This window comes from Strongyloides ratti (genome assembly GCF_001040885.1).
Source record: "Strongyloides ratti genome assembly S_ratti_ED321, chromosome : 2".
Taxonomy (NCBI): domain Eukaryota; kingdom Metazoa; phylum Nematoda; class Chromadorea; order Rhabditida; family Strongyloididae; genus Strongyloides; species Strongyloides ratti.
The window spans coordinates 6,470,724-6,485,171 of record NC_037308.1 but is presented as its reverse complement, the minus strand read 5'-3'; the positions used below and the strand labels follow the sequence as shown (position 1 = coordinate 6,485,171).

General features: G+C 20.8%; 3 protein-coding genes across 3 annotated transcripts; 2 read left to right on the top strand and 1 right to left on the bottom strand.

Moving 5' to 3' along the window:
* Window positions 1-2,138: 2,138 nt before the first annotated feature.
* Window positions 2,139-3,694, top strand: SRAE_2000206200 (CAP domain-containing protein; the record flags this gene model as incomplete). Its single annotated transcript, XM_024653087.1, has 2 exons — window positions 2,139-2,681; window positions 3,158-3,694. 2 exons carry the CDS (start codon window positions 2,139-2,141, stop codon window positions 3,692-3,694), a joined length of 1,080 nt encoding a protein of 359 aa, XP_024506598.1.
* A 4,460-nt stretch (window positions 3,695-8,154) lies between these two features.
* SRAE_2000206100 (Molybdenum cofactor sulfurase) lies at window positions 8,155-10,406 on the top strand (the record flags this gene model as incomplete). Its single annotated transcript, XM_024653086.1, has 2 exons — window positions 8,155-8,330; window positions 8,390-10,406. 2 exons carry the CDS (start codon window positions 8,155-8,157, stop codon window positions 10,404-10,406), a joined length of 2,193 nt encoding a protein of 730 aa, XP_024506597.1.
* Window positions 10,407-12,044: 1,638 nt separating this feature from the next.
* Window positions 12,045-14,040, bottom strand: SRAE_2000206000 (Peptidase C48, SUMO/Sentrin/Ubl1 family-containing protein; the record flags this gene model as incomplete). Its single annotated transcript, XM_024653084.1, has 3 exons — window positions 12,045-12,362; window positions 12,454-13,884; window positions 13,933-14,040. 3 exons carry the CDS (start codon window positions 14,038-14,040, stop codon window positions 12,045-12,047), a joined length of 1,857 nt encoding a protein of 618 aa, XP_024506596.1.
* Between the last annotated feature and the right edge of the window lie 408 nt (window positions 14,041-14,448).

Sequence of the window (14,448 nt, the reverse complement as noted above, 5' to 3'; positions counted from 1 at the left end):
AAAATTTCACTTCTTTTTTATAATAATAAATTATAGTAGTAATAAATTTTAATCATAAAATGTGAATTTTTAAATTTTATGTACTTGATTTTTATTAAAATTACACAATTGATGAGATCATTTTTATGCATATTTAGATCTATCTTTAAAAATATATATATATATGATTCATGGAGAAGACAAAAATTTATTTTAAAATAATGTGACATTAAGTTAGATATATGGAGCGATGTCTATTTTTATTTAAAAATGTTGATGATAATAATCAACAGACAACAATGGCACACCAGAAAAATACCTTATGGTATCAAGATAAAAAAAAAAAGTTAGATCATTAAAAAATACTAAAACATTTGTTGATTTATTTGCTATTATTTAAAAAGATTGGCGATTTTATATAAATTATATTATATATATATAACAACTAACTATACTTATATCATAAACTTTTCATGATTACGATTTATAGTTCATCATTTTATTAGGTTCCTTTATGTGTATAGGAGTATAATTAAGATAATAATTGTTAATATCTTTTTAAATAAAATTCCCTTTTAAATTAGTATCTATCAAACTTTTTAATTGTATCAAGGAAAGGTAATCAGATTATTCATATTTCTTTTATTTAAATCATTTTTAACGAGAATTTTTTACTTACCGCAACATTTCTTATCTTGTTAACGTCAAAAAATATTTTTATAAATTTTTATTCTTCCATTTATTTATAACATAAGTAATCTATTCGCCGCTTCTTTATTCTTCCTATTTTCGCACATATCATTGTCATAATTCTTGATTTTTACAAAAATTTTTGCAAATATCTGCCCCTCCTATTTGAAGTAAAATAATTTTAGGTACTTACACTACAATACTAAAGATCATTTAGCCATACATTGACAATAAATGAAGATGATAATTTGTCGTCTTTTTTTCAGGATGTTGTGATTTATATTCTTATATGTATGTCTTGATATTATATTCTATAATAAATATTGTATATGAAACATATTTTATATTATATATTCTTTTAATGGCAAAGAGTAATTTTACTATTCTTAAGTTATTATTATATTATAAAAATATATATTTATTTTTTATATAAAATAAAGATATATTTTTTATTAGCTATTTATAATAATTATATGATATTAGAGAAATCATAGATATGGATATAAATTATCTTCTTAAAGATGTTTAAATAATCTATAAAATTTAAAATTTATAACCTAAAAAAAGTATTATTATTTGTTCCTATAAATTCATTAATTTTTTTTTTATTATAACCATATGTATAATTATCCTTGAAAAAATAAGTAATTAAAATTATTTTTAAAAAAAAATGGAACTAATCAAATATATTTATTTCATTTCAGAATCCACAATTTCTCTTTAACGACTTACTTCTATCCCAATTTATTTGATATTAAACTTTCGATTATTACAATTTAAAAACTACTACGACTTGAACCTCATTAAATATTATTCTTCATATTATATCACCTAAAAAAAAAAAATATTCGACTACATTATATTTTATGAAACAACTACTGTAAGTTTCAAAGGTACCTCCTTTAACTGTGATGTCTTTTATTACAAATAATCATAATTAAATTATGGTTTCCATATATCATTCATCTTTACCAAAGAATTAGATTAAAAATTATAAAAAAAAATATTATTAATAAAGTTAAATATAAAGAATTGTTAGGAAAAAAAAATATTATGTTTTCTGTTTCTAAATGAAATTATTTTGATTTATCAATTTAATTATTTTAATTATTAAAAAATAAAAAAAAAACTGGATAAGGGATATTTATTTACTTATATAATTACAAAAAAGAAATAAGATAGTGATATAAATATTAATTAAATAATAATAATATTTTTTTTTCAGATATACCTTTCGAAATTATAAAGTGGATTCATTAAGACATATTGATACAATTTATACTAAAAAATTAAATTAAAGATATATCTTTGGTTAACATATTTGAGAAAAAAAAAAAGAAGAAGACGTTAAAGGAAGATATTACATATTTTTAAAAATTTTAAGAAATAGTATTTAAAGCGAATTAATTATTATTAAGACATCATATTATCATACATATTATCAAATAACAAAACAAATAACATCAATTATGAATAACATTAATTCTAATTGTTTAACGATATTTATTGTCTTTACATTTAATTTTCAACAGGTATATCCACAATTATTGAATATTTTATCAACAATTCCCATTACATCACATTCTGGTCCACAAAGAGTTAGTGATATTGATGGGAAGGTTCTCCATTATCCTGGTTCTCGTTCTAAAAGGTGGTCTAATAATTATATGGGAGGTTCCTCTGACTGGAATGGTCTTTTAATAAAATCTGGAATATTTAATGAATATGATAAAAATTCTATTGTTAATACACATAATACACTTCGAGCTCTGTTACCATCAACAAATATGAGAATGTTATATTGGTCTGAGGAGTTGGCAGTCAGTGCTCAGAAACATGCTAATACATGTGATTTTAGGCATTCCAGAGGAAGAAGAAATGTTGGTGAAAATATTTGGGCATCACCATGGGGTAATTGGTCAGATGCTGTTCCAAGATGGTTTAATGAGGTTTATGATCCTAATTGTAAATGTCAACATGCCTATAAACATTGTTGTGGACATTATGTTCAGGTATGTTAATTATAATTTAATAATATTACTATCTATAAATTAACAATCATAATTTTTCTTAATTATATTTTAAAAAAGAAATCAAATTATACTTTAGATTCTTTGATGATCTTTTTTCTTGTTTTAATTATAAAATTACACTAATAATAATTAAATTAAAATGTAAACGATACATTTAATTTTACAATATTTTTTAACTATATTTTTGGAATGACTTTTCTTTTTTTTTTATATTAAATTGCAACAAGATACCTTGTCTTTTTTCTTAAACCCCGCATATATCAAAGAGACATATATTTTAACATATTTCTATCAACTTCCGGCTTCCGTAAATTAATTACATTTTTTAATTTTACTACATAGTATAAACTATTTGTTTTATTTAATAGAATTTAAAAAAAAATAATAATAATTTTTTAAAATCTTTTTTTATTATCAAAAATTAGTTTTATTAATTTTTTTTATTTCTTTTTTAGACAGTTTGGGCTGATACGAATTTGGTAGGATGTGGTTTCGCACAATGCCGAGATGTTCAGGGTGTATTTGGACGAGGACATCATTATGTTTTTGTATGTCATTATAATCCACAAGGTAATTTATATTATGTTACTGGAAATGGTGGCATGTATACAATACCAGCTTTTAAATGGGATGTTAATGGTAAAGGACGATGTTCTGAATGTCCAAGTGATGCTCCTGATTGTTATAATGGACTTTGTTATAAAGCCAAACCGAATGAAATTAATTATACTAATAATATCAATACTACTTCTACAATAATAAATTCTGATATTTCTACTACAACAATAACAACTACCACTGTAACATTAGATCCAGAAAATGAAAATGATAGAGAGATAGAAGAAGAGTCAACAACAGAATTAACGACAATATCTTCCCCACCACCATTTTTTAATGGTCGACAATTTAGAAAAAATAGAATACGTTCTAATTCAAATAACAGAGAATATTATAGAAGAAGAAACAATGAAAATATGATAAGACGATTTTAGAAGAAGTAACAAAATAAAAATAAAAAAAAAAATTTAGATGATTAAAGTTTAATTACATATCAATAGTGCAGACTAAATTATTCTTCTAAAAATTTTCAACAGACGAAAGTACATACATTATAAAATACCATACAAACATTCCTCCATTCTTTCAAAAATATCTAATATTGATATATTTTTGTCAAATTTTATATAATTATCAAAAAAACAATTAATGAATGTTAAGGATTTTCATTGGCTTTATTTTTTTTTGTATTATGTAATTATATTATTAATAACAACAACAACAACAACAACGAAATATACACATACAAAAGAAAGCAGACGACGACCACCATAAAAAGAAAAGAGATTTAATTAAATGAGAACTCTTTGATGAAAAACCATTAATTAATAAGGTGTAATATTTAATTGAAAAAAAAAAAAATTTGGTTCTTTCTTTTTATAATGTTATACATATATTTAAACTTAATAATTATATCATGGAATATGATATAGATTGAAGAAGAAAAAAAAAATACTTTTATTTCAATCATTTTACTGTACAATAAATCATAGATCATTACTTTTTTTTTTTATCCATATATGCTTCAAAATGTGACAAGAAATATTAAGAGACAAGTTACAAAGAATGCTCCTAATTGATATAAACAAAAAATTAATATATGTATATAATAAACAAATAGAAGATGAAATATATTGATGAAAGAAAAAAATAAATAAGAACCATTTTCGAACGTTTATTAATATTTATATTAGATATTTTAAAAATATGTTCGGTGACAAAAATGAAAATATTAATATATAACGTTTACATTTTTTACAGCAACATTTATTTATTTTAACATTGAATCTTGATCATATAAATAACAAATATATAAAATAATTATAATTAACTATTCATAGATAATTTATAGTTTCTGATTTAAAGAAATATTAATATATAAAAATAATTCATATCATTTTAGAATATCTTTATTTGTTGAGGTATTATAATAAAATTATTAAATATATAAATAATGAAAATGATCATCTTTTTTTTTTTTTTTTTTTGAACATTCAACTGATATAAAACTATAATGACAAAAAAAAAGTACAATAGTCTATAAATATGATGTTTTACAAATATATCAATAAGATAATTATGTATATAAACTCATATTTTTAAGTACTTTATAAAATAAAATTATCTTTTTTAATAATATCCTCAATTGAAGATAACAAAACAATTAACTTTTATTTTTTAATATTTAATAAATTTATTATTATAAATTTCATTTCAAAATGACATAACTTTTTTTTCTTATTATCAAAGTCCATAATTTTTTTTTTACCAAATTTATTAATCTTCTAACAATTATTCATAAAAAAAAGTAAAATAAATTTTTATAATCACTTCAATAAACATAATATTTTTCTCTCAAAATAAATACCACAAAAATATATAATATTTTAAAAATATTTATATAATTAATTATATTATAAAAATTTTTTTTTACCTTGCCAAAACACATTAATGTCAAAAAGAAGATAACAATTTTTGTTTATTTTTAATTTTACTCTTATTATTATCTTTTATAAGTATAAAATAATATAAAGGTTATATCATTTGAGAAAAAAATAAAAATGATAAAACTTTGGAGGAGAAAAAAAAAGTGGAAGACAATTTGATTTGGCAAGAGTTTGATTTTTAATTTGACAAAAAATTTTTCTCATTTTATCTATTTATATGAGATAATAATAAGGATTAAAATATGAATTTATATTAAATTATAATTGCTATATTTTTAAAACGACCCAAATTGAATTATATATGATTTATATCTTTAATTATTTTTTTTTTTAACATGAAGGTCTAAGAATTATACAAAAATGATAGTTAAATATTTATAAGGTTAAATATTTACGTCATCCAATATATACGTGTCAACTTTATTCTTTTCTATATTTATTTTACCAATAAGAGGTATATCCTGATAATCTAATTTATTAATATATTTTTAATTCAAGATACGTAATGTACCTGTTTTAATATTACAAAATAATGTAATATCTATTAAATGTTTAATATATAAAAGTCTGATAAATTTGGAAGATTGATGAATATTTTTAAGATACTTTAAAACATTCTTATGTCTAGTTATCTTTTTAGATAACCTGAAGCATAAATTAATATTTTATAAATTAATCATTTATAATGGTAATATATAAATTGAATTTTATCAAAAATTAAAAGAAACTATTTTTCAATTTTTTTAAAAATATTAAAAAAAAAAAACTAATTTATATTCAAAGAAAATGATTTAATAATATTTTAAGGTTAAAAAAAAATAAAATTAATTATATTTATATATTGAAATATGATCATAAACCATTTTTATTTAATATTATTTATAAACATTTTAGTAAAATATATTTAATCTTGATTAATTTTTATTATTTAAAGTACTCAATCTTCTTCAAAAATTATATTAATTTTATATATGTTATAATAAAATATAATAAATATAGTAAATAAAAATAATGTCATATATTAATTAGAAAGATAAAATGTTTAAACTTTATTACAAAATGATTAAATAAAATTACCAAAGATATTTTGTAATACAATTGTATATATTTATTTAATTTTTCTTTTGAAAAAGATTTAAAAAAAAATAAATATTGAGTATAAAGTTTTTTTTTTTAATTAATTATATCTGAATTTGAGGAATGAATGTTCTTGTTATGTATAGTTATTTTGTGTACTATATTTTATTTAAAAAAAAAAACAGAAGTTCAATAAAAAGTATGATTAAAATGATTGTTTAAAATTATCAATACATATTGTAAATAAAAATTTCAGCAGATGTTAATTAATATAAATTTTTAACAATTTTATTCTTAAAATCTCTAAATTATATAAAATTTTATCAATAAACTTTTATAAAAAAAAATACCTATAACTTTTTCTTTAAAAACATCCACTTCAAATGGCAAAAGTTCAACCAAAAAAAAAAGAACTATTTTCAATAACAATAATTAAAAATTTTTAACCTAAACAATTACTGATATTTTTTAACTTTTACTTTATTTTTATCTCTAACTATAAAAATTTTTTTTTACATTCTAAAGTACTACTACTATAAATGAAAAGAAAATACATTTGTTTTGGTAATTTTACAATGAATTTTGAAATTTGACATATTTTTATAGTACAAATGTATCATTTTAAAATATACTTTACTTAATATTATATAAAAAAAATGACTAGCTTTATATAAAACTTGAATTTTTTTTACATAACAATTTAAAGTGATTATTTAAGATGTATTATATGATATTTACTTCCGTTTATATAATGATGACATATTGTTTACAGCAATAATCAAAATTGTAGGTGATTTATTTACATTTTATTATTTTAATATGTTTATGAAGAAAAATTTTGATAATGTGTAATAAAGGGTAAATAACTTTTGGGATTGTTAATATTTTTTTTTGGAAATATGGAAGATATTAGGTGAAAATGTTGGGGAATTAAAGAATAAAGTATAAAAGGAATTCATTTTGAGGTGAATTTTTTTTTTTGCCAATCAAAATTGTTTTCTTCAATGGTTGAAATAAAAATTTAATTTATCAGAATAATTATCGTAATTGATCGTTGTTTTATTGAAATTCAACTTTTCTGAAGATGATTAAAAATAAAAATCAAAATTTTTTAAATCAAAAGTTAAAGTAATTTTAATTGATATCAAATGAAAAAATCTATTGAAAAATCAAAACTGCTTTATCAAATATCTTCATTTCATTAAAATTAACTAATATATTTTACCAAAACAGGTTTTTATACTATAAACAAATATTATCTTAAATGGATAATTAAAAAAATTTTTTTTTTTCCATTAAATTCATATAATTTTCAAAATATTTCTGTTAATTTTATTTTAAAATATTTATTATTAGATCAGTAAGAATTTGTCAAAATTTAAATAATTAAGTTTAACATATTTTAAACTATAATAACAAACTTGATACTATTTTTCTATAAGTACATAAAATTTTTATAAAAACTTTTTTTTTCGTTCAAAAAAAATCAATTTATTAGGTTAGCCGGAAAATTACTCATCATTTTCTGTGATATTGAAATTTTTAAAATTGTTTCAATTAAAATTCTATAAAATATTTATATTTAAACAATTAGTTATAATTTTTTAATTTATATAAAATATTTTTAATAGAGTAGAGTGTCTTGTTAGTTTTTAATGAAGTTTAAATTGATACATTTAATCTTTTACTATTTACTTTTCATGTTTAATGTTGTATAAGTTTAATCATGAAATGATAAGATCTTTAATATTGATGAATGAATAGCATGTGATTAGGTAGTAATATTAAAAAAAAAAAACTTTATTGTATTACATTTTATTAGATTGAAGTTTAATAAATACAGTTTTTTTTTCTGAATAAAATTAAGAAATATGCCTTTATCAAAAAAATCAAATAGAGTTTATCTTGATGGTGCCGGAGCAGGAATACCATCAAAATGGTTAATTGATGAAATTAAAAAAATTGACTTTTCTTTACTTTCAAATCCACATTCTCAAAATATTTTTTCAAAGGTAACAGAGGGAAGAATTTCACAAATAAGAAATCGGTTAGTTTAGATAAATATTTAATTACCAAAATATATGAATTTGTACTGTTTAATTTTAGAATGTTGGGTCATTTTAATACAACATCCAAAGATTATAGTGTAATATTTACTTCTGGAACTACAGGATCATTAAAATTGATTGGAGAAACATTCAATTTTTATGGTAATGGAAATAGAAAAGAATCTTCTTTTATTGATGAAAATTTAAGTTGTTTTGGGTTTTTAAAAGATTCTCATACTAGTGTTGTTGGTATGAAAAGAATTGTAAATGCTGATGTAGTTACATGTAATAACTTTGAATATTTTAATAATTTTTTTAATAATAATCTTTCTAATTATGATAAAGAAATTAATAATTTAATTATGATAACTGCCATGTCTAATGCCTGTGGTAAAAAATATAATTTAGAAATTGTTAATAAAATTATACAAAATAAAAATTGGTTTGTTGGAATTGATGGTGCAGCATTATTTTCAAGTGGAAAAATTGATTTACAAAAAATTAAAGCTGATTTTGTTGTTGGAAGTTTTTATAAAATATTTGGCCTACCTACTGGATTAGGATTTTTGATTGTTAGTAGGAGAGTTATACCATGTATGAATAAAAAATTATATTATGGTGGGGGTACTGTTGATACTATGATGTGTTTTGGTGATTTAAAACCAAAAGAAAATTTTATTGAAAGTATGGAGGATGGTACAATTAATTTTCAAGGAATTATTACACTTGAAAAATGTTTTGATGAATTAAAATATGTTGAGACAATAGAAAGTATTGGAAGGAAAACTTTTGATATTTCTATGGTAGCCTATAACATGCTAACATCACTAAAATATGAGAATGATCAAAATTTAGTAGTGATTTATGGTTGGAAAGATATTTGTTATGAAAAACAGGGACCTATCATAAATTTTAATCTTCAAAGAAGTGATAAAAAAATGATTGGTTATAATGAGACTCAGAAGATGGCTGAATTATTTGATATTGAATTAAGATCAGGTTGTTTTTGTAATATTGGAGCATGTATTAATTATCTTAATTTAACAGCTGACGATATCAATAATATTTGGATGAGTGGTAAAAAAAAATGTGGTGACACAATTGATATAATTGATGGAAAATCTTTAGGTTCTATTAGAATTTCATTTGGTAAATGGAATACAATTGATGATATTAGACGTCTAGAAAAAATGTTGCAATATTGTTTTATAAAAGGAAATAAGATAAGAGAAAACAATTACACAATACCGGTGTCAAGTAGTATGTTGGTACGAATTTTAAGAATTTTCTTGTATCCTATAAAAAGTTGTGGTTATCTTGAAGTTGACAAATGGACAATATCTGAAAAAGGAATGGACAAAGATAGAATGATGATGATTGTTGATAAAAATGGTATTCCTATCACACAAAAAACAACACCAGCAATGTGCTTAATTAAAACATACTTTGATAAAAATGGTGAATTAAATATTATTGATAAATTTGAAAATATGACAAATTTATGTATATCAGAAGAAAATGAAAATGACATCATGAAAAATGAGTATGTGGTTTGTTCTGACAATAGATGTAGTATAGTTATTGGGTATAGTGAATGGTTAGCAAATTTACATCCATCATTTGGTGATGATTCTAAATTTTTAAAATTAACAATTGATAATAAATTAACATTTGCAAATGAAGCTCCATTTCTTTTAATTAACCTGGCTTCAGTTCGTATTGTTGCTGATACATTAAATATTGATGTTGAAAATATTCTTCATAGATTTCGTTCAAATTTTGTTGTTGATCTTGAAAAACCATTTATTGAAAAATATATAAAAGAAGTACACTTTTGTAATAATATTATTCTTGAAAAAATTGAAGAATGTCATAGATGTCAAATGATATGTATTGATCAGGAAACTGGAGAAAAAGATGCAAATTTAATGATAACATTAAGAAATCTTCAAAAAGATAATTCCATTACATTTGGTATATATATGAAAATGAAAACAAAAAATCAAACCATTGTCCATAAAGGTGAAGAAATCATTATCATATTTGATAAAAATAATAATCAAGTAGAAGAATAAATATATATTTATGTAAAGCTTTTATTTTTATTTAAAAATTCAATTTTAACAATAAGCACAGAAGAAAGTTTAAAAAATATAATATTCTGGGCAATAATTATAAAAAAACATATATTAAAATTAACAATTTGCATATATTAAAAAATAACTTTAATGGAAATTGTATACATTATAAACATGATCAAAAAAGATAAATAACAATAAAATTTCAAAATTGTGTAATTAATTTAATAACAAAAAATTAAAATTCTATTTTATTAACAAAAAATTTAACATTAATCATAATATAACAATGTATAATAACAGGGTAATGAATAATGATTTTAAAAAAATTCGAGAATAAAAAGATGACTATATTTATTTAAAAATAATCTCGTTTTTTTTTTTTGACATTATAAACCTCGTGATAAAATCAATGGTAGATAATATTTATATTTACAATTTAAAGATAGATAAAATAATTTGAGGTATGTTATGGTAGGAAAACGACTTCAGAATAAAATTTAAACAAAACCAAATGAACGTTTTTCTTACAAATAACCATAAAAATTAAGAAAAAAAAAATATTACATAAATACCTATTTAAGAATGCAAAAATTTGAATAGTAATATTTTTTTACATAAAAATACAACTTATTAAAAAATGAATAACAAAAGTTATAAAAAACAATAACAATAAACGAGACATGAGATAACAACGATCATGAAAATATGATCAAAATAATAAAATTTAAATATGAAGTGTTCAACTAATAATAATAAAAAATTTTCCCCGCTAGGTAGAATTTTTAAGGAAAAAAAAAAACCAAATACAACGTTATACGCTCCATCTCATCATATTTTAGATATCCTTAATATAACCAACATAAAACAAACTGTTATAGATGATATAATAATATATATTAATATATAGATGATACTTCTGGAGATATATAGTCATAAAAACAAAAAATAATAAAATTTTTTAAAGTCATAAAATAATATCATCTAAAACAGTATGAAAAATAATGAGATGCCTATATATAGATTTAGTAATCCTTATGTATATCACTGTAATTAACAATTAAAATTGGCCAAAAAAAAAAAATTACACAAAAATACTTTAAAAGATAACTATTAATTCTCATACTAATTCTCAATATAATAAAATATGAATAATTTTATAATTAATTATTTGCAGATAATTTTTTACATCGTATTTTTTACTGAAAGATAATTATAATATATCTATCGTTATATAAAGAAATACTTTTAAACTTATGATATATTTTTGAAATTTTTATATATATATATATATATTTTTAAATATATTAAACTTAACTAAAAAAAAAAAAAACAATTCAAATTTTTTTTAAAACAAAAATAATTTTTGTTCTGCAAAACTTAATTATAAAATATTGAATTAATTTTTTTTTGATTTTTATTATATTAACAATTAACATTAAGAACTAATTAATAGTTCTATTCTATAACAACTTAATATACTTACAAAATATTATAACAATAAAAGATGCAAAAAATTAAAAATTTTTGCAATCTTTTCTACAAACAAAAAAAAAAATTTTTTTTTTTTTACAGTGATAACTTTTGTAACATATATATATATATAAATATATATATGGAGCGTACACAACTAATTTACGGGGAAGAGAATTGTCGAACAACCTCCATAATCTCACGTCGTTTATGTTTGACGGAAAAATCTGGATATTGATGAGCAAAATTAAAACCTTTGTTCAAAATCTCTTGAGTATTTGGGGTATTAATAAGAAATCTTTCAGCATACTCAAGAAGATATACCCCACTATCAGTAGTCTCTTTTTCCTGTGGCATTTGTGATGGTAATACTACTGAGTAATTTAAACCTTTTGGTTTATCAAATGGTGACAAATTATTAACAAGCTCATTGTCAATATTATCTTGACGTGATCTTCCGGCAGTTATACGGTGTTGTGCCTATAAATAAAATAACAATAAATAAAATTATTCATAACATTAATATAAATTTAAATCATTTAAAATTAAACTAAAATAAATTTAAACATACTTTAATAAAATCTGTTATTATGGCAGCATTGTTAAAATGTCTAATAACATCATTAACACCGCTATCAAAGAAAACAACAGCAGCTGAATCATTAGATTTTGATGAATCCACAGGACAATAAGTTAAAAGATATGGTTGGCAGACAATAGCAAGAGACCAATAACCATATTCAAAAATAGGAATAAGAAGATAATCAAAGTTAAATAGATCAACACCTTCTAAACATGCTACCATCTGTTGAACCATAACAGCTCTATTAGATGATTTAATAATATCTTTATAAATAGAATCAGAACTTTTTTCATCATCATCATCCTGTGTTTCTTTCATAAATTTCCAAAAAATTGATGGAAAAACATGAATACGTGATGGTGACTCATCTAATAAATGAAATACTAAATGATTGAGAAAGAAATCAACAATAGAATCATTCATAGGACGATTTTGAGTTATACGATCAATATCTGATTGTAACAATTCAAATGAATAAAAAGGAAATCTAACTTTAACCAAAATTTTGTCTTCCTCAACTTTGGCATTTTTTTCTTCAATATCAAATTCATTTGTATATGTATTTTGACTTCCTCTAGAAGTATATTTTTTATCTTTTATACTATTTTCCTCATATGTCATATCAGTACAATGAGACTTTTCAAAAATATCTTCTTGAGTATAAAAATTTAATAAATCACCGTCCTGTTGAAGACCAATAATAGCATCATTATATGAATGATCCCCAATATTAAAAAAATCTTCCTCATTATGTGAATTCAACAAAGATCCTTGAAAATCAAAAATGTTTGATGGATCAAGTGAAAATGATCGTAATCTTTTTCTGTTGTTGTTCACTTCACCGATTGTTTTATAATTGCAATTATTCTTATGAACATTATGAGTAGACAAGGCATTATGCTCTGTCATAGTAAGAGATAAACCGCTTATACTTGAAACAGAACTATTTGTATTTAGATAATTAGACTCTTGATTGTCTTTTAAACTTCCATGATTAAAAGGTTTTCTGGTGAGTGTTGTTGAGGCTGCTGATCCATCAACACACAAGATTGAGTCATCAACATACTTTTGTGTAGTCTGTTCTAAAAGAAATTTATCATCTTGAAGACCATTACTAGAATCAATCAATTGATAAACATCATTATATGGATTCCATTTGTCATCAGTGGAAGTATTTGTTATATATGAAGGCAAGTTATCATTATAAATATCACTGGTTTCTATATAAATATTTTTATTATTGTCACTATTAAAAGCAATACTTCCATCACAAGATGATCCAACATCCATTTTTAGGAGTGTTTTATCTACAGGATTCTGAACATAACAATATTTACTTATTAAATCTTTACTGATATTATTATTAGAAATAAGAATTCTATTCTTTGCAATACCAGAAAATGTTTTTCGGCGAACTTTCTATAAAAAAAAATGTTAAAAATAAAATTAATTTAAAATATAATTTACTTTAATAGATTGAATTTTATTTCCCTTTAAAAGTCTTCCAGATTTAGAACTTTTGATGTAACTATTTCTAGATACATCTTGATAACACTGTCTAACAACAGTCTCCATTTTTACTTCAAGTAACTTAAAAACTTAATTTCAATGTATATGTAAATTTAACACTAAAATTAATTTGATAACCAAATTAGAAATATAATTTAAATAACTGATAACAATATAATAAATAGAATCAACAATTAATCAAAATCAAACAATAAAATGAACACTTTTATTTTTTTTACATTGATTGTCGTCCTGAAATTAATAATAAAAATTGATATAGGTCTTAAAATTAATGTTACAAGAATAAGTCTACTTCATAAAAAAAAAGATAATAATAAAGTAGTTAAATTAAAAAAAAATATAAGAATTAAAGAAATAATGTTACAACTTTTAAATTATAATTATGAAAAAAGATAGTTTATAAAGATAATACAATTATTACTTTTTGATTAAAGAAGAGGTCTATCTACTTTT